Genomic DNA, 23,683 nt, shown 5'->3' with positions numbered 1-23,683 from the left:
CTTTTCCTGCATTTTCATCAAACTGCCAATAATTATCCCAAAGTATCAACCAACTTAGGGAGTTGTAAACAAATCAAACTTCAGCGCTCTCGCAACTTCATTCATCTCAAAGTTTCGCGCGTAAAATATGCACCACCAAAATTGTTAGTTTGGTGACCTCTTAAATGCGATTTGCGTCTCCTCCGTCGTTGAGCGTCGCTTTTGGTAACAAGACGGTTTTTCAGGTTGTTGACAGAACGAGCAATCCTGTGATTCTGCATATAAAAAGACTGTTTACTTGATATAATAATAAAAACCAAGTGCTTTTTTTGAATGTTAAGTGCGATTTTTACTTATGGAGTTCTTGGACGGCCTCCGACACAAAACTCTCTCAAGATTCCTGTCGCAATCTCTGTAAGTACTAGTTTTATTGTTATTGCGCTCAGAGGGTTCATTGTGGGGAGCCGGGAAAGAAGAGGACATTGAAAAAAAAGGGAGTTGTTGAGCTTTTAGTGGAGGAGAAAATTAGTTGAAAGAAAAGCGGGAATTTTTTCAGGTCGCTGAAGAAGTTCACAATTGCATCTAGACATGTTTACATTTAGCGAAGTCGACAAACTGACCGCGGGCCGCCATTTCGAGTTCCGGTGCGTCCACCATTTCCTCCCAAACACTATTTTTAATTTTAGTAGTTTTGTTTTTAATGGATTTTCCCCGAAACCCCCGGAATTTCGACTCGGAGTCACCGGAATTTTGACCCGAAATCTCCAAAGTTCTTCCCCGGAGTCCCTGAAGTTGCGACCCGGAGGATTCGTTCCAAATTCTAAATTTACCAATAGAATTAATATTACAAATAGAACTAAGAATTTGGGGAAATTTTGTTTTAACTTCTGAGGTTCTTCTTTATTTAGGAAAATTTTCTTGTCTCTCCATCTGCAATGAATCAGTTCGCAAGAAATTAGTCGTTTTTTCACCCTTGTCGACGTCTGTCGCGCTAACGACCACCAATTTCTCCTCGAGTTCCAAATTCAACCCTTGATCAGCATTGCGAATAAAACACCGATTTCCCTCCCTTCCTCCATAAATTATAATCATCCTTGAAACGCTCTCCTCTTCTTTCGGTTCTTCTCCAGCAAAATTCACTTACAAATCCTCTTCTCTGAATTTATAACATCACTCAACGGGGCAATAAAAATCCCCTTTTTTCAGCCGAGAGCAGGGCTCTAATTAGGGTCACGCAGAGGATTCATGTCAGGAACTGATAGCGTTTAAGCGGATGCAGAAGAGTAATCGATAAAACTGCAACAATGAACTAGACTGTGATACGGTGGAATTATAGCCTGACGCGATTTTGTTTATTACCATTCAAATCCGGGAGATAATCCAAATAGTGTTTTCATTGCCATAAAAAGTCTGTACATCTACGTGACGATTTGGCCGTTTCCGGGCGACTCCGGTTCTAATTTCCATTAATTACGTTTTCCAGAGTATTAAAAACATGGTTTACCCCCAACCACAGTTCCGGGATTAACCTCCGGGCACCTTGGTTTGTAAATCGAGTTTCCGGATGAATAGAATTGTTTGTTTGTTTATCCCGGATCGTTCCGGTGTTGAACCCACTGAATAATTTTAATAAGAAAACTTCTTACGTAAGAAAAAATGTGAAAGAGTTAGAGTTTTCATAGTCTCCCTCATTACGGGGACAAAGAGCGAAATGAGGGCTGTACCAACAATGGACACAATGCGCGACGTCTACACTGAAGCTGTTGACCGGAGAAAACCGGAGTTTTGATGAAAAATCCCGAGCAACGTTACGGTATTAGTTTATCACGCGATAATCGGGAATTCGGGGGAAATTGAGCGCATTCCTGGAGTAACGGCTGGAATTGCGATTTTCGAAACAATGTCCCCGATCATTACAATACGAAGAAGAGGGTCACTTCCGTGCATTAAACAGATTTCTACCCATCAGAAACAATAGCGAAGTTACAAAGGTCATTCCCATTTCCTCCGGGAGAGGAGATCTCCACTTGCATCAACTCTAAGCTCGTTTTGTGGAGGAGACATGGGGTGACCTAATTCCGCGGCTTAATTGTACAACACGCGTGTCAGCGTTGTCGAAATCCGACTGTAATAAACCCGCGATTGATGCAATTCAATATTTCTATCGCTTCCGGGAACTTCGGTCGTTACGTAGTTTAAAACTCGCGAAACGTGAATTTTTAATAAAATTTGAACTTTTTAAGATTTGAAATGACACGTAGCAGTGAGATAAGTATTGAATCTTGCAGATGCGGGATTGTAAGCTTGTCTTGTTGACATTCACAGGACAGTTGCAGCGAAGCTAACTTCGTTATGGTCGGTTTTAAATTGGCTCCGCGGAATTGGTATTTGCATATTTTACGACATACAACATTCTTGTTTATTTCGAAGCTTGGCCTTACTGTAAATGAAGAAAATCTGCTCTTGCGCCCTCAAAAACGCTGTTTTGCCGCCATGTGGGTCGTGCGCAAATATTTGCATTCGATCTTTATCTGGTTTGTCGGGTGTCGGGTTACCTCTTCGGATTAAGAACATCATCAATCATTCTCTAGCCGTCGCAAATCAAATTTAGTCCAAAGTGACGGAAGAATCGTTTGATTAATCAAATTTGTTGTGCGAACCGTTTCTGGCTATTGTCCTGTCATCAAAGAGAAAGGAATTTAATGGCGTTCATCGGACGAGATAGGCACGATGCCAACTCACTTCCAAGATAAATTGGTGATGGTGCGTTATTATGCTTGTTGCGTCTTCGTCAACAGGTTCCATCTTCGCAACTAGCTTTTGTTTAGGAATTGGGAATTATTAATTGGGAAGTTGGCAGCGTGTGGAAAGTTCGTTTGCTTTAATTAAGACTTTGGGGCGTGACGAAGTTTTCGCTGAATTAAAAGTTGAGGTGGCGAAGATGTTTTGATTTTGGGGAGCTTAAATGTGGAATTTTTGGCTTTTGTTTACTCTGGCTAAAATAGCTTAAAATTGAACACAGGCAACAAATTTTTACTCCTATTTTTTAGATTCTACTTTTCCTAACTTTTTTTGATTTTATGAAGATCTCGTCTTTTTTTTAATCCTTTTAGATTTTTTTAGATTATTACTTTTAGAAATCTTAGTTTTTGATCTTACGTTTTGTCGTTTTTTATATTTTTTAAGTTTTATTTAGGTGCTTTTTCAGCGCATCATTGACTTTTATCTTTAAATTAAAATTTTTAAAATTTACAACTTTTTTAGATTTTTTGGAGACCTCGTTGTCTTTTTTTTAATTCTTCCAATTTTTTGTAGTTTCTTTTGAGATTATTTTTTCACTAGGTTTTCTTTTTTTTAGGTTAACTGCGATTTTTTTCATATTTTTGGATTTTATTGGGGTACCTACTTCTCCAGTCCATCATAGAACTCTTTTTAAATTTCAATCTTTGAATTTTTTAACTCTTTTAGATTGTTTTAAAACCTCGTCTTTTTCAATTCTTTCTAATTTATTATTTTTAGAAAATTTTATCTTTATTATTCAATAATTTTTTCATATTTTTGGTTTAAATTAGGGTACTTATCATTGAATTCTCTCTTTAAATTTAAATTTTTGGTTTCTTTTTATGATTTTTTAAAGTCCTCGTTGTTTTTTAAACCTTCAGTCTCTTTTTAGATTATTACTTTTACAATTCTTGATTTTTTGTCTTAGGTTTTATCTTTTTTTATATTTTTAACCTTTATTTAAGTACTTTCTCAGTGCATCATAAATTTTGTCTTTAAATTTAATTTAATTTTTACTTTTTGGAGACCTTATCGTGTTTTTCTTATTCACCAGATTTTTGTTGTTTGTCTCTTTTGAAACTATTTTTTCAATACTGTTAAATAAATAATGTTAAATTTACTTTTTTTTTATATTTTGGCTCAGTCCAATTTTTCAACTTTTTTAGATTTTTTGTAACCTCGTTTTTTTTAATCCTTCAGATTTCCATTATTTTAATGTTTTTGGATCTTTCTAATTTATTGTTTTTAATATGTTCAATGTTAATTTTTTTTTTCGTATTTTTGGGTTTTGTTGTGGTACTCATCATTGAATTCGCTCTATAAATTTCAAACTTCAATTTTTTTTTTATTCTTCTGATTTTTAGGGTTTTTTTGAGTCTCTTTCGATTATTATTTTTAGAATTAAATTAGGTTTCTTATTTTTTCTTTAAGTCAAAATGGACCACTCTGTAAACAGAAGGAGGGACTAGTGAGAACTAAGAATTTATTAAAAAAACACTGAACAAACGCCACATAGTTGCCTCCAATCAAAACATTTTCAAAATCCCGCCAACAATGTACTTCAAGTTTTTATTAAAATTTTATAACACTTTGGAGATAATAGGAAAAATCTTCGTTTTCATCTGCAAGCTTTTTCATGTCTTCCTTACACGTCTCAGTGTTACATCTGTGACGTACCAGAAGATCAATGAGCTCGAAGTTAAATTTTGCCACAGCTATCTTCAACGGTGTTTTTCCATTTTTATCTGCTTTATCAATTTGAGCGCCCTTTTCGATCAACATTCTTGCTACTTCAACTAGACCAAGATCCACGCTTTTGGTTAAAGGAGTCCATCCAGAATCGTCAAAACCATTCAAATTCATCTTTTTTTCTTCCAATAGCGTCCTAACGTTGTCAACACATTTCTGTTCTATGAATTGAAACAGAAAAAATAAATTTTTCTTCTGCACCAATCCTTCTGTGTTTTCGATCATTAGCAGTTTCGTGTTTTCTCCTTGCTTTAGTTTTAGAGCCAGGGCTAGAGGAGTGTTTCCTTCTTGGTCTTTGATGTCAATTTCTACGTCGCGTTCTATCAACATTTTGACGATTTCTGGTTGGTTCTTCTGAATTGCTAGGATCAAAGGTCTGTTGCCATCTTTATCTTCAAAGTTTGGATTCGCTCCCGCTTCGAGTAAATAACGCGCAACATCTTGTCGATTCAGTTGGAGAGATAACAACAGAGGTGATGTACCATTCTTGTAGTGTAAATTAACATCAGCGCCTCTATCGTTAAGTTTTTCAATGATGCTCAATCTTCCGACTTCCACAGCTCTGATAAAAGCTGAAGGAATGGCCAATTTTCCCCCTCTGTTAATAAGCCAACTCACCATATCATAATTACTGGTACCGACACAATAGACAAGTGGTGACCCGATGTCATCGTACTTTTTATTGATATCAAGTCCCTTTTCATGTAGGTAGTTCAAAATTGCGGTATTGCTGGTATCAAAGAGGATTTTGATAAACTTCTTATGTTTACTAAAATCAGCAACTTTATCCACCAAGATTCTTATGATTTCAAAGTTTTTCTTTAGCGCCGCTTCTTCTAAAACTGTCCGATTCTCTTGTCCTTTTGCTTCACTGACATTAGCTCCTGCTGTGACTAAATCCAGAACGATTGCTGGATTAGAATGGATAACTGCAGCGTCGCGCAAAGGACTTCGATCTTCAAAAACTCTATTTACGTCGGCTTTGTGGTGGATCAGTACTTTTACAATTGTTGGCTGGTCGTAGTAACAAGCCCAACCCAACGGGGTCCTTTGTCCATTTCCAAAAACTGTGATGAAGGCATTGATATCCGGACATTTAGGGATGTACGAAATCACGTTTACGAAGTTTCCTGATCTGATGTCGTCCAAGAAGCTCTGTAAAGAAAATTTAGAAAGGGGCAAAAAATTTACAATACTTACTTCTTCCGTCATTTTTTCCAGTTCAACAGTTCACGTTCAACTCTGTTTGTCCTGCTTGCAGATCCTCATTTTTATAGGTGTTTTTTATCTTTGAACCACAACAGTCAATGTTTTTTAAAATGGTTAGAAAATAAATATTTTGTTTGAAAAATTTCCGCGTTTTTATCTGTTTTGAAGACCGCACACAAAAATAAGTCACTGTGATAACAAATAATGTTATTTCTGTATCAAAACCGCGAAGGAGACAAAACTGCGCAATTTTAAAACAAATGGGAAATTCTAATCTAAAGATGACCTTTTTTTCTATATTTTTTTATTTTATTTTGAGTACCTTTGAACCCGGTCTCTCTTTGGCTTTTTTCTTCAAATGCTTCGTTGTCTCGTTCAATTCGCCTTTATTTCTCATAACCGATTTAAATTCCAGAAGTTTGTTGGAGCAAATGGCGGGCTAAACTCCCACTAGTAAAACGAAACTTACATAACACTTCCAACTTCCCCGGAAACTCTGTAACTTCCACCTCCACCAAATGTTCCAATCTCCCGGAACTTCCGCCCGATGGCGCAACAAGCCTCCGAACCAATATATTGATCTTTTAGCTTCCTTCAGCAACCGCTTCACAGATGGCGCTCTCATCCTAAACCTGCCATTTACTCTCGCTAGTGCTCAGAGATGGCGCCACATGACATTCCACCGAATTTTGTTGTTACGTAACCAGAGTAACGGAAGACTTTTTCTAAGCTAAAAGTCGTAAACCATTTATGAGGTCTGAAATGTTTATCGGCGCTTACAGAGATTTAGACACGTTCTGAAGGAATAAGTTTGAGTGTAAAGTCTAGAATTCCGGGACTTAGAAGCGTTTTCATTAAAACTGAGATAATTAATCATGAATGTCATATTCCGTTCGAGGCGGGCTTATGATTTTCTGTGGCGCTAGGATTATCTCGACGCTTAAAATGTTATTAATTTTCATTAAGAGCGCGAGGATGGCTAAAGTGCCGTGGAATGACCTGTATGTGATTTATTTATGGCGCTCAAGTTTAATAAGAACATCGAATATATAGGTGTCCCAGAACGCTCGCATTTTTTAATGGTAAATTTTTGTAGCAAAATCAAAAATTTAACAAGTATTTAAAGTTGACCATTCACAGCGCATCTTCGAACAATTTAAAGAAAATTTTTCTCTGGTAACGTAGCAACAGAATGCTATTTAGCGAGTTATGGGTTTTGATTGGCCAACTTAAACTACTTTTTACTCAAAAACTGCAAGGGTCTGAACATTGTGCGATACGACAGTCAACTCAGATTTTGATAGAAAATTCCTCATTAAAAGGAAATGCAAGCGTTCTGGGACACCTGTATAGTGATGTGGCTAAAATTCCGTAGGCAGAGAACCTTAATTATAACTTAATTACAATATAATTCACTTTAATCGCCACAATCATTTAATTAACGAGTTATTTATAACTGCGCGTTACCTAGCCTTGTACCTTAACTTAATTGCGGGTGAAATACCGCAATGGATATCCATAATAATTAGTGGATTAATTATAATTTTTTAAAACTTAATCTAAAGTTGGCCAGAGTAGTTCGTGACGACACGCGACATATTGTGTTCTGTCAGAATTTAGGAGTGTGAAATAATATGATTTGCATAAAAGATAAGAGAACGTGCGCAGCGGCCTTAAAAAATTGGATATTTTAACGAAGTCTCTAAAATAGGATTTCCGTCGCGACGCCGAAGCAAAAAGCGGAATTGTAATAATACGTGGAATATGTACGAGTCATTTTAATTTGAACGATCACAGTATCACTCTAACGAGTCGAAATCCTTCAAATCCTCTTCTGATCCGTTTGGTCGTTACGCAACGCAATCACGGATTCATTATCATAATTATAGCAGCGGATGCGAAGCAGAAAGACGAAGAAGTCAATCAGCGCCCGATACAGAATGGTATTCAAATCAGGAACAAAGACGTAGACAACCCGAAAACGTACTTTTTCTTTTTTTACGCTCCGATTGGTAAAATCCGAGCTTTAATTATTTTCATTGGTCTGAAAGCTCGAGTAGCTTTTTGTGCATGAAGCAATGTTCGACTTGATGCAGTTATTAAAATTGCAACGTTTTCAGTGATGTTAGATTTTTCAATGTCGGGGAGCTTTTGAAGTAAATTGGAGAGTAATGAAGCTCGGCGGTGTCGCAAGCTCTGAAAGGTAACTTTGGGAATATTGCTAATAATATGATATTAAAGTTTGAACTTTGCCGAGACTGGAGAAGAAGATTTTGTTAGTTTTTTATGGCAGTTCGGTAATTTTACGTTGGATTTGTTTTACGGTTGGAGGATTAAATGTATTGATTTTTTATTGGCGGTATTTTCGGGCTTAAGGAGCTTTAGTAAAAAAAGTGCTGAATTTTTAAAACTTCGGTTTTTTAAATTCGCAAAATTATTTTCCCGGCACATCCACCATTTTTTATTTTTCTAAATTAAATTTTTTTTTGTTCTACATTGAACGTACATGCTGACTTGTTCAGAGTGTCTGCAGTTCCTACATTTGAAATGCATTTTATAAAACCTCATTTTACAGTCGTTTGTATTTGAATTTACAAATATAAAGCCGTATTAGAATAATTCTCCCGGCGCATCCACCATTTTTCAATTTCCATATACATTATTATTTTTTCGTGGAACATACAGGGTGATCGCTTCTGAATATTCTAGGACCCTTTCACGTTGAATCTTGACATGTTTAAAAACCTTTCCTTAATACCGCCCCTCTTCCGTTCCTCCTTTCCTGAATAAATAATCCATTAATTCCTTCTCCCATCAAACCGACAGCTGTCTGCGCTCAAAACCGAATTAATTTATCACCTTTAAAAACCTAACATCATAAATACAACCACGTGACAACTATTCACCCCTCAAACATTCGAAGACTAATTAAAAATGGCTTCCTTCTCATCAATACATTATCCTATATCTACACACTGAACTGTATATTATGTACACAAGATAGCTTTCCACTTCGCTAGCACAAGTAAATATAATATAAAACTTGCCAAAACTTTTATAATCAACAGAAGCTTTGTTATGTTTCGCGATGCTCTTTTATTGAGAGAATCCAGGGGCGTAACGGATGGTGTTTTACACGCAATTACCGACGCCTACGGTGTCGTAACAAAAGCGATGGCTTAATTAGATAATATTGTGGTTGGTTGGGTTGGGGGTTTTTAGGATTCGATTAATTTCGTAGGGGAAGTTGGAGCTCACCTCGTTATCTGTGACGGGCTGGATAGGGGAGAAAATGAGCAGTGAAGAAAAAATTAAAAAGACTTCTAGATTAACTAGTGGACGAAAGGGTGTGTAAATAAACGGTTGTAATCGATTAACTTGAGAGCGGTGTAATTTGAGGCATGACGTGAACATAATAATTTTAATTAATAATTATTACAGATTACATATTATGTAATTTGGATTACAGTCTCTAATTATCGAGCTCATCTTTACTTTGCGTTATAAATCAGTAAGATTTTAAAGGGATAAGTTACATATCTGTAGTGGATTCAGGCAATTTTGTTTAATAGATGGCTCTACAAGCAAGTGTCAAGTTTTTTACAAATTTCAAAATACATATAATGATAGTAATCTCCACTAAAAAAAAATTAAATATGGCGCCTAAAAAATCCTCTGCAGGAAAAATGAGGTTTTGACCGTTTAAGTTTTGAATTTGCCTCTACTTTATTATTGATGTTTTTTAGCTTCTTAATTTTGTTTGTGTAAAACAAATGAAATAGCAACGGAAAACTTTAACAAAGTCAAAATTTTAATAAGAATTCAATAGTTTAGTTTTTTGACTAATTCAGCTTGTAATTTTACTAATTTAAAAGCTAGTCATAAAATTTGGGGCATTTACATTTTTTGAGTTAATTACTCGCAGAACTGAATCACAATTTGATAGAAAAAAAGGGCACAAATTTTAGAAAATTTTTATTTTTTAGAATATCTTTATTTTTTAGAATTTACAAATTTTCCAAAAAATAATTTCTACATAGTTATTCTGGTAATTTAAACGAAACAGCAATGAAATTTGAAGAGTTTACTACATAAAATTCATTTTTTAACTCGACCAACGTATCAATTTTGAAAAATCTTTTATTTACTCTGTAATTTTGTTAATTTGAACGCTACAGGCATGAAATTTGACCAAGTTACAATTTTTACAGCACTAAATCACAACTTCATGGAAAAAACTTTTGAAATTTTTATTTTTAGATTTTTTTTTACAATCTGTTATTCTAGTAATATTAATACTTATTACAGTAATAATAGTAAAATTTGGAAAAAAAATATTATTTTTGACTAGCTTTTTATTACCAAACAGCAAAATTATAGAAATAAAGACGCATTTTTAGAAATTTTTAATTCTAGGATCACAAAATTTCGTATATTTTTTGTACACTGTAATTCTGGTAGTTTCAACGCCATAGTAATAAAATTTAAAAATATTACTTTTTTTGATTGCTTTTTTAACTACACCAAGTTTCAATTTTACGAAATATTTTATTTTTGGGACAATTTTAGGAAAATTTCAAAAATTTTCTTCTACACTTTGTAATTTTTATTGTATTTATTGCAATTTAGAGAGATTGTTATTTTTGATTGACTGTTTAATTGCAGTTCCAACTTCAAAGTGCAAAAAGTACAAATTTTAGAAATTTTCTAATAAAAAAAAATCAAAATTTTCTATTTCTTTTTCTAATTCCGGTTGTTTCAATACAACAGCAATGACATGTGGGGAACTCAGTTTCATTGACTTGTTTTTTTTTCACAGAACTAAATTACAACTTTATACAGAAAAAGAAAAAAAATTGAAACTTGGAAATTTTGATGTCTTTGAGTTCTTTTTTAAGATGTCTATAAATTCGTTTTGTTTTCTATCAAAGCATTGTAAAAAATGTAATAAAAGGAGTGTATTTTTGTGAACATCTGAAATATTATATTCTTGGTTTTCTCACAGACAAAATGTACAAGAAAATACCGCCATTTCCTATAATTAAAGCTTTTAGCAGAAATTAAAATTTTTATTAGAAACATCAGCGCAAGTCTTTTTATCGCATTCTCAAAAAACCAACACATCGGACGTTCAAATAAAATCCATGATTACAAAGCCCCACAAGATAAAATTATGCAGTTTTTAATGAAGCAAAGCCTATTTTGCATACTTTTGTACTTTGCCCATTACGATGGTAATTCTAGAAATTGTATTATCTTTAAAATGCGAAATGCAACACTAGACTAGTAAAGTGGATATGCAACCAAACTACAACATTGGAGGATAAAACGTTTAAACTTTTCTCCAAGACCTGGACACAAATTTAACTAAAACAAAATAAATAAAACCAATCCCTCTACTTTAGTTTGCGCCACTTAGCCACCCCCATGCCTCCACCCATAACTTGTTGCACCAAACTTCTCTTCATGTAAAACACCATCACATGACGTCCTCGACCACAAAACCTCAGCGCTGAAAGAGGCTTTCAAATTTCGAATTCCGCAACGATCGATAGAATATCTCGTTTGTTTTGTTGAACATTTCAATGCGGCAAGTTTAATTTTCTTTGATCGTAAAAACCAAAAAGTCTGTGTTTCAATATTTTTCATATTTAACATGTGCTTTGTCTTTGTTGCAGGTAAGTCCGGTTCCTGGGTGCTATGAATGGGCTTTGAAAGGTAGGAAGTGGTATGGAAGGTCTTTGTCTCGCGTGTGCGAGATAAGGGCGTTATTATGATACTCGACGATAAAAAGTTAGTTCACGAGCGACGGAATCGCGATGGATCTGAGACAATTTCCCGCGTAATCTCCTTCGTTTAAATGCACCCCTGTAAGATTTCAACCGTCTTTATTTTGAACCACCTGCGTTCCGTTTACACACCACGTAGGAAAATCAATCTCGTATAGTAGAGCATCAAGAGGGCTGTTTCTCTACAACAACCCTCTTAATTGACAAGTTGAAATTATCCCCTTTGCGTGTACATTAGAAATGAGCAAGGTCCATTATTTAAGAGGGTTTAGTACCGTGTTATAATTACGCGATGCAGGACTGGACTGTTCGAGATTTACACCCCCCGATGAAAAACAGTCATTAAGCGGATTTTAACGTTGTGTATTTGAGGGTGTTTTGTTACCGATCATAAATCGAGATAGAGTTACAACGCAGTTATCCGTGGAATTACAAACAAGAGGGTGAATTTCAGGGCGAAAAACCACACGAAATGTGAAGCCAAGTTCTTGCTCTTTTCACCTTTTGTGGTTTTCACCCCTTCGCAAAACTATGCACCATATCCTATTGATTCATTGCGCACTATTCATCTAATTGCATCCCATCCCCAAATCGATAAATACCAAAAGTGACATGACTTTATTTCTACCCCTCTTCCGCATTTCCTACACGTGTCAACAAGCCCATCATCAATCAACCGTAACATTTTTCATTAATCTAAAGCGTCGCGACGCCGCAAAAATGAATATCTCCATGTCATAAAACGCTTAATTGAGCGCGTCCTGAAAATTCCGTGTGGCGACGGCGTCGCGGCGTCCTCTCAAGCGAAGACGTAAGTCGCGGATAGACGCCGGCACCAACCGGAGAGGACGCCACATCAGTTGTTCATCCGGGATTTTCGGGGAATGTACAGATTTTCGCGCGGTTGGTACGCCTGCGGTTTTAAACGTACAACATGTACTATTTCATGACCGGTGTGGTGCAAAACTGCGAGCAAATTCTCAGGTAATTCCCATAATTTTACTTTTATTTCTCATTTACCACATTGGCTGTGGTGCAAGTTTGGGGTGTTAGCGCATGTATCTTGAAGAGGTAAATATTTACACGAGGGAAAGACAATTAGGAAGTCCTTTGGAGGACTAATTTAGGGCTATAACTGTCAGTATCGTCTTTTTTTTTGTTTTATGAGTGTTGGAGGAGTTCCTTGGGGACGCTGGGTGTATATGAATTATTGCAAGGTTTCAGTGTCAGTAGGCAATAATTCATGATTACAATAAACCTTCAATATTGATTTTGTTACAAAATCATTTGGAGGCGGCTGCAGTGCACTTAGCTAATAGGGCGCTGAGTTGACAGAGGTCAAAAGATATTTTTAGAATTTCCGATCTAATTATTTTAATGTATTCGGTTGGGGTTGTTAATTTATGAAATCGGCGATTCAGAAAAATCAAGTTGACAACTGTCATTACATGCAGATTACAATTTTCCTGGGTTTTGCCAATACCTAGTATATCTGAGTTAAAAGAAGACCGAAATTTAATCTCCCAGATTTTCAAATTCTAGAGTTTTACGTATCCCAAAATCTGTTCAAATTATTGAATTTCAAATGTGCTCAAAATTTCCTAGATTTTTGATTTTTTTTCAAGATTCCAGGTCTTAAATTCCTAAATTGCCATTTTTTTCAAATTCCATTAAATACTTCCAAAGATCGTATTTATTATGATACGAAGTATCTCATAACAGGACAAATCTGAAGGGTGCGAAAATCAACGTTTGCCCCCGTGTAAAATACAATATTTTTTCTACATAGTTTTCAACCGCCTGAGTAAAGCGTAGAAATGTGAGAATGTTCAATTTTGTTACATAATTCATGAAGATGCAATCGAAACTCTTTTTTTCTTGTCATGTAATTATGAAAATGATACACTCTTACGTAAATTTGTTCTCAACTGTTTGATATTGATTATCTGGGATAGTAAATTTGAAACATGATAGTACGAGTAGTACGATGCACTTTTTAGAATTACAATGTGCGCAACCAGTCAATTTAAAGCAATAGTGGCGTGTTATAGATAAATGGTGGAGGCGCCGGGAAAATTATGAAGAATTTAAATTTAATGTAGCTCATAAAGTTTCATTTTAATCACTGATTTTTGCACATTTTTCTACATTCTTTCTTGCAAATTAATTATGATTTACCAACTCGGTTCATATTAAATTTCTGCCTTTTATTCTGCGTTTTTCTCATTGTTATATTAGGACGTTGTTCTAGTTTTCCTTATTTTGAGTATTAAACAAATTGTATTTTTGAATTTGGGATATGTAAAACCGGATTCTTTGCAAAAAAACTGAGAGAAAAAAACGGGACAAACCGCATCTTTCTACCTGTCGTAATTCCGGACCTTAAATGGTCCGGAGCTTTAGAATTTTTGTTCTCTGGCGACAAACCAAATCTTCAAACGCTTTCAATTCGGTTATTTGTTGACGCACGTTAAAATTCAGTTTTAGATTCTGCGTGAAATTCTTCGTCTAGTGAGCACGCATAACTAGACTTGCTTCAGAAATAAACGAGATATTGATCAAATTAGGTTTTCAGAGGGGTCATTTATAACGATATTTTTCGGCGGAAATGACGTTTAATACACCTTTGAGTTTACATCAATCAAAAAACAACTCGTGATCCATCACCTAACCAAATCTCAGATCAGTAGGTCAAATAGTTTATGAGGAGCGGTCAAAAATCCAAAAAAATCTTATTGTTTGAATTGATTTTTTTCCAAAAAATCGACTATCGATTTTTGAATTTTTCCGGATTCTAAGCAAAAAAAAGCGCGAGAAAAACGATGGCGGAAACCGCAACGTCTGTCGTAGTTCGGAAAGTACAGAAAAATTACCTCTGTACCGGATAGTAATTGGAAATTTCAATGTTTTCAATTTTTTAGTTCCAAAAGCTTGCGATTCGTACCTTGACAATATTCGTAGATGAAATAGAATTCAAATTGGGTGAAAGGTGTCATTCCTCCTCATGTCGACGCTTTACATCTCCAATCTCTGCGGAAATGAAACACTTTCCAGCTCGCTACGTAATATATTATTACTGTCACATAAATCATTCTAAACTGTTTTCGTTACCCGTAAAACTAAACGCACTCTATTAACCTACTTTTAACTTTAAATTCAGATAAAATCTTCTCAAAATTTGTTAAAAAAAAAACAAACGAAAACTTCCCCGGAGCGCGATAACATCCCCTTAACGATACAAATCATATCCGCAAATTCCCCGGTCCGTGTCAAACGTAATTTCCGTCGAAAATGGAAAAATAAATCATACAGCTTTCAAACACATATTTTCCCTCGGCAGTTCCCATTTTCCTTAATTCTAATGTACACAAAAGTCGATCTAGTATTTCGTTATAGGCGCAGTTTATTTTTATTTGATTAATCGAGAAGATCGTTTTCGTTTTCCTTTCAAAGTGTTTGTTTTCGTTGCTTTTTATGTTAAACGGATTAGGAGAAGACGACAGACGAAGTGATTAATTCTTTTACGAGGGAAGGGTGAGCCAATTATTATCCGCTTGTTGTTTTATCGTGAAGCGAATTTCGCGCGGTAGTTTCGATTTTAGTTTGTCGCATGCTTAAGTGTAATCGAATGACGAGATTATTCCCGGATTGATATCCGGGAGAAGCGGGATTGGAGTAATACGATACGTCTTCGGGGGATTCACTGGAACGTGTCTGAAAACGGGATAACAGTGTCAAGTTTAACTTAATTTTCAATTATTCTTTTTATTATCAAACCCTTAAACTTATCATACCCGGAAATTTATTCATTACAACGGGAAATACCCCTCAGGGTGAACATACAACCCCTTTCCACCGAAAACGGGCTCTTTGTTTGCTTAATCGAATTTTTCTTTAAATGAAATGCAAATTACAAACTGCCCACTATTTGCGTTGTTACATATTCAGAACATCCCTAATTAGTGATAAAGCAAACAACTCCATTTTCCCTGACATGGTTCGATGGAGCTCAATCAAAGTTGCATTTCTTTAAAAAAAAGCAAAACAAGAAAGTTTGATGAGGGTCTTAATTAAATCCGGATCTGGTTAAAACTCCGGGAAAAAATTACAAACTTTGTATTAGTGATAAATTAGATTTTTTTCCGGGGTTGTTTAAACACCTGATTATAAATGAGAGTCAAGGAAATTATATCAATATTTAAGAAGCGAGAATTTCTTCGATGTGATCATATCGGATTTTTTAATAAATATGATAAGCAGGGGATGGAGATTTTTCGATTTCCGGTTGGTTGCTAAATTTTAAATAGATAATCAGATTATGTAAAAGAGAGTGCGTTCTAGATTAGGTTTGTAGTTTGGTGGTTAAACCTACCCCTGGGAAAAAAGGGATCGATTTGAGGTCAATGTTAAAAAAATGGCGTATTGATGGGGCTTCAAACTCAGATTATGGAAAGTAAAAAAACGATTAGTAAGGAACTCTAAGTAAATATGTAAAAGGAGGCAATTAGTATGCTAAAATATGCAATAGATTTTCTTTCTTGAACCGTTTGGATGTCATCCTGCAGTTCCCGAAATCTCTTTGTAGTCTGAAAACTTAGTTTAGAGGTTTTTTTTTCTTACGGTCCTAGTCCGCAAAAGTGGAAACAAAGGAGTCAGCTAAACTATTTATTAAAATACTAATAGGTACTTTTTAATAACTAATAGTTACTTTAAAGTAGTACGTAATTTGCTGATTTAAAAGTTGCAAATTTGATGTCCAAAATAAGTTGTTTATTTATGAAACAGTTGCAGTTTTCATGTACAGATTAAATATTTTCACCAGTTTCCACCTGAATTTGAAAAATTCCACTAATAGCTATTGATCTCCCTCAGCATTGTTATTAAATTTTTCAATAGCTCTTGAATTCTGCTGAATTACAAACTAACTCCATTCATTTTGCGTATTTTTGATGCCTCATATCTGACATAACATTCATGTTTACCAACTTTCTAGCGTTTCAATAACAGTAAAACGATCGCCTATTGTTTAATTCAGTGTTATTAAAATCAGATTTAGTTACAAACATGAATTTTGAAATATATTCTAATGACTTTTGAAGCGACTTAAATGTTAGTTTTCTGAAAACTATGTAATTTGTGATAGGAAGAGTGGTGCATATTAGCAATTCACGTTCGGTAGAAGTAACTAACGGATACTTTCGTGTCGCCACGTTGGATTTTTTAAATAACTATGAATTAAACATTGGCATCACTGTCGGTCAAATAAATTTGTCATTCAAATTTGACAATAAAACGAGATGGAATCAACTATTACAAGACAACCAGTTTCAAAAGGTAGAAAACAGAATATTTTCCTGCAGAAATCGGAAGGAAGAAAGTCAGAAATTTATGGTTAAAATCAATTTCGCAATGCACACCAAACAACCGGAAAAACTTTGTTTCACACTGCGAAAAATTAATTTGGCAAGACTGGTTAGCATTCATGGGAGACGCAGCTGGAGACAATGTTTCTTCAATCATTGTAACACTTACAAAGTCAAATTCAGAAGATGAAATCGATGAACTAGTTGAATCTGATTCAGAGCTCTGATGATTTTCTTCTTTTTCGTTTGGAAAATAACTATTTACCTTTAATGACAAACTAAAAACTATCATTTTGATGACATCTGTTTTACAAGGCATTACACTAGAAAAGTTATAACTTTAGTTGCACAGCTCAAAAATAAAAGTTACTAAATTTAGTTACTTCTATCTATCGAACGTGAATCATTAATACAAAATAACTTTTTTTGCAACAAATTGCGAAATGGCAATATTTTACGCACTAGACGTAACATTAATTTCGCACAAGTAGCAAACAACATTTTTTCTTCGATCGCAGCAAAATGCCAAATTTAACGATGTTTACACTTTACTTGACAGAATTTCAGCACATTTTCGATGTTTTTTACATATATTTAACGGTTGAAATTTGAGAAATCATCTGTAAATGAACAAAACAATTGCTTACTTGCAATTCCTGTCAGAATGTCATACTTTTACGCACTTTGTTTACAAATAATGACATTTCGAAATTAAAATGATCAATCAAAATATCAACTTTGTGTACCAAATGCTGAAAAAAAACATTGAAATGGAATTGACAATGGACGAGCATTTCAATTAATTAAATAAATTATAATTAGCTCGGTTGTATTAACTAGTGTGATAGTTTGATTGGGCGCCATCAAATTATTTGTAACGTTGATTGAGGCTGTGTCAATTAGTTCAAATTAGGAAAATTAAATTGTCTGTGCAGGATACTATCATAATAGCCCGAATTTTTTATAACTTATTTTTAAGGGTGCCACTTGAAAAATACCAACAATTAGTTGTGTATACGAGCCTATTAAAACCCTTTCCAACAAACCAGTAAAAAACCTTCGTTAGCATAGTCCCGTTTCAGTCGCCAAACAGCACAAAAACTCGTCCGAGTCATAAAAACCGCATCTTTTTGTAAAGAATCCAATCTGCTTGTGACCCTCCCAACGACAAACAATACATAAACATTTCACCCTGCAACCATTTTAATTTTAATTGAAAAATGTCAGCATATTCCCACGCTTTTGTCCTTCAAAATATGAATGTTTACTGTCACCCCCTCGTTCTAAATGCACCAGTTGCACAAAAGCTGCGTTTCTCATCGGTCATTGTTCTCACCTCACAGTTTCCAACTTTCCAAAGATAAAATCATCAAGGTAAAGCTCTCAGAAAGTGTGTCGCTGACATTTTCCTCCACATCTTGAATAACGAGGTCACGTGAAAAGCTCAATAGAAATTGTGTTGAAAAGCTGAGCTTTTCGCTGTATTATGTTAAGAGTTGTCACGTCTAGAGCTTTGATTAGCATGATGGAAGTTCGAGGGTTGGACTTAATCCAATTAGCTTGAAGATAAGAGCTGTGCATGGATTGATTATTGATTTTTTGAGAGTGCGGCTGAAACGATGAAATTTTTACGATATGTTTCAAGACGAGTTTTATTACACCGCCGTTTGAATTTATTTCTGATGTAAAGCGGGATCGATTCAAAAATGTGTAAATGCGATGCAAATTCTGAAGTGGTTGTTTCTACTAAATTTTTTCAACAATTTTTCGTTTATTTTGCACTTTTATGTTAATTTAACGTTGTGATGTTCCATTAGTTAGAATTTATCAGCTCTGTTTTGCAGTACATTTTATTTATATTTGTGCTTTATAACAACATTTCTACATTTGTGGGTATTTAAATAAGCAATATATTTTGCAACTTCCATTACTGCATGTTACAAAAAAGCTTAAATCGATTTTATTTATATTTTATAGCCTATAAATATTTTACAGTTCTTGTCCTTTGGATATTTGCCATTCTTTCGATTCGTACTTTTTTTTAAATCTTTTTTCCTAGAATTGTAATAGTTATTTACATTCGAGCAACTGTAAGCGGGATTTTACTTCGCGACCGAAAGACGAAGGCGGCATTTGCTGGAGAGACATAAAATAATAATGCGAGATTTGTAAAAAGTTTTTTGATTGATAAAAGATCTAAAACTGAATTACAAATGTGGATCTGACACATCTGACAATTTTTTGAAAACGTTGCTTGCAATTTTCGAATCTTCGAACAGATAGCGTCACCAATATAATTAATTTTTTCGGCCGCCGTCCATTTTTAACGTTTTTGGAGACTTGTAAATAGGCCGAACAACGGCGTTTGGTGGCCTAGGCCTCCAAAAATGGAAGCTAATTAGTTTTATTGTTTAACGGTTAGTATCGCACTGTTATCAATAGACAGGAGTCTGCTAAAGAGGAATATATTGTTTTATTTCTAACATAGTCGCCAGACGACCAACCTGGCAGAGTAAAAGTCACTACAACAGATTTTTTTTATTTTCAAAATTTTTTTGGTCTAAAAAATAGTCACACGTCCGAAAATGCTTTTAGAAGTTTTCGTGTTGCTACGACTCGGCTTCGCCTCGTCTTCGCAATTTCAGTGACTTCCAAAATAGCATTTTCGGCCTTGTAATCCAAATAACTGGTTTGATTTTAAAGTGGAAAAATCATCTTAATAAGCGAATTGTTGAAATAATATTTTGTTGTAGTAAAGATTGCTTTGTTTTTAAATGTCTCTGAGCACCCAATGTAATGTGAGTTTTTGCCGCACTGCGACAAATTTTCCATACTGACAATGCAAAAGTATAGTGTTAACATTGATATTTGTTCAACGAAAAAGTGAGATTTACAATTCAAGAGACCAAAAATGTTTTTTTTTTAATTATTTTTATAATTATTTTTAAAATTGTATTTTTTAAGTTCTTTAAGTTTTAAGTTTCTAGCTTCATTGCACTTCTAATGTTTTAATTTTTGTTTGCATGGACGAAAACACCGTAACGAAATTAAAACAAAAATAAAGTTCTTAAATGAGCCTTTTCCAAACTCCAAAGCTTCTTACTTGTCTATAGATCTAATAAAACTGATGAGCTTTTCTCTTCTCCGATAAACTTTTTTCTATAATCTCTGACTCAGACCTGTAAAAAAAAACAGTCCCTTATAAGACCACATATTTCCCTCCAAGCCGCAATTTAAAAATTCCTTTTTCGGAACAAACCACCTGCTGACTCCATTTCTTTCCTTTGTATCCTAATCTTTTTATTAAAAATATCCATCTATATTATGACCCTAAATTTGCGATTTTTCCACGCTCGGCATAATAAATAACGCTCGGAAAACTGGAAAGGATCCAAGTTCTGTCGTTTAGTGTCCTTAAAATAACTGAAATTTATTTCTTTTTCCATACGAAGCCTAATAACCATTTTAATTGGTTCGGGCATAATATAAAAGCGCCAAGTCACGTAATGTAGCCTGCGCATTTGCATTGGGAGAGCCACGTTTGAGCTCAATTGTGTAGTTTCGAGGAGTTTCGATACGTTAATGGCGAAATAGAGAAATGAGAAAAGTTTTGCTCAAGTGTAGAATTTCAAATTTGAGCTCACGGGCGACGAAATCACGCGTGCTTCGCTGTAATAAAAAAATTCGCCCACTAATGGAAACCAAGTTAACTCCGCGAAGCATGTTCTGAATCTTATCTCAAACGGCGCGTCGTGGAAAAAATAAAAAACCGCCTCTGTAGTACTTATTAATTATTAACTGGCGTTCCTCCTTTGAACTTAATAACTTTAAATAAATCTTCTTTGACACTTTAATTAAGTTAAGGGCACATCTGGATTTTTCTCCGACCGTAATAATTGCGCCATCTTCCGGATTCCATAAAAAGGCGGAATAAAAGTTCGACGATGTGTTTATTCGGTATCGATTTGACGCCATCTATGGCCACTCCAACTCAAATCGACCCCTCGTGTACTAGAGCGGGTATAAATATTTGAAGAGGTTGAAAAATAGGGATGAAGGTTATGTTTATTTCAGGAATATGTGGGGCATTCCGGGGAGGACGGGATGCACGTACAGCTTTATTGATAAATATTTTATGTACGGGTCATTTTCGAACTCTTTCTGAAAAAAGGATTTAACGTAGTGAGCTGGAAAGTGTGACATTTCTGGCGAGAAATTCACTCTGGCGCGAGGTACTAATGTTGTGTCATGGCCTCCTCTTACAAAAAACTGCAATTACAACCATGTCAACATGGTGGTAAATTCGTTATTTTACACGCCGCCTATCGTTACATGTCCATCCATCAACGTCATGTAAATTCAGCGGCCGGCGAAAGCCGCCTAACCTAATTTAAAAAAGTTCTAAGGCCTCGTTTCTCCACTTCCGGTCCGTTGTCGTTCGATAAAAATGCAAATGTTCCGATTCGCCGTATTTCTGTTTGTCTTCCTTCTAATTCTAACGGTAGATTGATGACAATTGAGCTTTTAAAAGCACATTCGCTGCAGGATCGTAATAAAAACTCAAGACGAAGGGAAACAGAGAGTGGTTTAGTTGTAAAAAGGGGCAATTCGAGATGGCTGTGGCCATAAATTTTCCCCGATTAACGGACGTGTTAATATCAAAGGAATAAAATCGAGGGTAAAAGCGCGCACAGGTGTCATTTGCGTGAAAGGTTTTTTATTCGAAGCAATGGGACAATAGCACGGACGGACTTTGAGGTTTTAAGGGATAAATGACAGTTTAAATTTATAAAGAGAGCTGGGAATGAGATATAAACAAAAAACATTTTATGAGGGAAACAGTTTATGCCGGACCAGGCGCTGTAGGCGCTTTAGTGCAAATAAAAGCTCTGCGTAGGCGTCATTTATATAAAAATATCTAATGAGGAAGCGAAGCAAGAAATGACGATTTCAGTACCACGAAACGAAAATTTTAGATGAATAAGGTTTCAGGTTGAGAAGTTAGGAGCAGTTTTTGGATTCCTTTTTGCAATTTTGGATTAAGATTTTTTTGGTATTTTAGATTCTATGTAGATTTTTTAGATTACTTTAGTTCGAGGTGGATTATATTTCTAATTTTTTTTAAATTTATATGCATTTTGAGTCTTAAGATTTTTCAATTTTTTTTAGATTTTTTTTTAATCTGTAATTTTTGTATTGTTTTTATTTATTTTTTTAGATTTTATTCGATTTTTATGATCATTCACAAGTTTTAGATTTTTTGTTTCTTTTTTTGGATTTCTTATTATTCGGTGGGCTTTTTGACTACATTGGATTTTCTGTTAATTTAACTCCTTGTATCCTTCTAACTTTTCGGACTTTTTAGGTCTTTTTTTAATTCCCTTTCTTTAAAATTTTGTTTTCTTTGTTTTTTTGGTTTCGATGGATTTTTCGAATTACGAAAAAACTACGAAACTGAGTTTTTCAGCATCCCAAAACTGCCTTAAAATTCAAAGTATAAATTTGATTAAATTGTAATCCAGAGCCTTGCTCGAGTAAAAACGGACGACTGTCAGCCCACAAATCTCTCAAATTTGCGCACAACCGCTGAAATTTTCCTGAGCACAAGCAGATTTATGACTACACGCCGTGTTCCAAAACGTGTCTCATTTCACCACTTTACCCTATTATTTATTTCAGACAGTAAAACTCCATCCTCGTAACATTTGTCATTTTACAACTCCAAACGTATTTCTCAACAAATTACTACATTTCCCTTGCCACGTTTATTAGCATTCCTCTCTCCGCCACTGGTTTATGTCCCACCGAAGTTGTCCGAGCGTAAACACCTACAACTCCAATCGATAAGTTCCAGAATCAACCACCAGATGGCTATGCGACGTTTTCACTAACTTCAACCCCAATTGCGAAGTTTTAACTGTAAACAACCCTTGATCTATCGCTTTATTTGTTCGGTTTTATCCGAAGCTAGTCTACGAAAAATAGATAAATTTCTCTCAGGTCTGTTTTTCCCGTTTTTTTCTTTTAATTTGATCACGTAAATTCTAGAGCTTCAAGACGTGAATTCGATGTAATTTTTTAACTTTTGGAAATCCTGAAAGAGAGACGAGGGTGAGATTAAATCAGTCGTTCTATCTACTAAAACCCGATTAAATGCATCGACGAGATTACAAGAAATTTCAATCCTGACTAAGTGGCTACTATTATTCTTGGTGGCGCTTTGAACTTACCGTGAGAGGGATGAAAGGGAGTTTAACAACTCCATTTAGGAACGGGTGTGAGGACAATCTTACACCGTACCACGTTTTTTAATTAATCGAAAGACATCGATTTCCGAGCTTTAAAAATGGTGGATGCGCCGGGCGAATCCGGTCCTGCGACTTGCATTATTCACATTTCTTCCATTATTACAAATAGCGAACGAATTATCTGCCATTTAAAATCTACAAACAAACCGAGCAACCCCTTGACACGCTTCTGAATATTAAATTTTTGCGCTTCATTTGTAATTTCCTCCGTAATTTCGTTACGCCAGCACTGGCGACTTCTGCCATCGTACCAATATTTATTTAGGCTTTGGTCTTGACTTTGCAAGTGCGTATTTTACATACCTGAAATGTCAAAGTCATATTTTCGTTATAGATGGCTCGTGAAAAGGTCACGTTTACAAATTACCAGCTGGTATTTGGCTAGATCCGGTATAAGTTTTCGTGAAACTAAATAAATATTTGATTTGTTGGGTTTTGGGCTTGATGCGAAATCGTTTGTTGGCCCGGATTTATACGTTCTAATGGGGACGGAGTCGAGGCGGGA

General features: G+C 35.0%; 2 protein-coding genes across 6 annotated transcripts in view; one reads left to right on the top strand and one right to left on the bottom strand.

Annotated features, from left to right (window-relative positions):
* Syt7 (Synaptotagmin 7) overlaps window positions 1–23,683 on the top strand; it is a 180,903-nt gene that overhangs the window by 122,102 nt on the left and 35,118 nt on the right. Inside the window, exon 2 of one of the 5 annotated variants that reach the window (XM_088031963.1) lies at window positions 225–393. The exons of 3 other annotated variants lie outside the window; for them this stretch is intronic. In XM_088031963.1, the coding sequence (XP_087888089.1) occupies window positions 335–393 (59 nt within the window). In that variant the 5' untranslated portion in view covers window positions 225–334. Of the gene's footprint in view, window positions 1–224; window positions 394–12,349; window positions 12,492–23,683 lie in introns of those variants that run through there. One more of the 5 variants, XM_088031964.1, reaches the window with a different exon arrangement.
* LOC148177554 (uncharacterized) lies at window positions 4,227–5,814 on the bottom strand. The gene is made up of 2 exons (XM_088031971.1): window positions 5,710–5,814; window positions 4,227–5,664 (listed from the first exon to the last, which is right to left on the bottom strand). Exons 1-2 carry the CDS (start codon window positions 5,719–5,721, stop codon window positions 4,333–4,335), a joined length of 1,344 nt encoding a protein of 447 aa, XP_087888097.1. The 5' UTR covers window positions 5,722–5,814; the 3' UTR covers window positions 4,227–4,332.

This window comes from Gnatocerus cornutus, chromosome 3 (assembly GCF_029298725.1).
Source record: "Gnatocerus cornutus isolate USDA-ARS CGAHR chromosome 3, icGnaCorn1.1, whole genome shotgun sequence".
NCBI classification, from domain to species: Eukaryota; Metazoa; Arthropoda; class Insecta; order Coleoptera; family Tenebrionidae; genus Gnatocerus; species Gnatocerus cornutus.
Note: the sequence above shows the minus strand (reverse complement) of the source record. Positions and strands in the feature narration are given on the sequence as shown.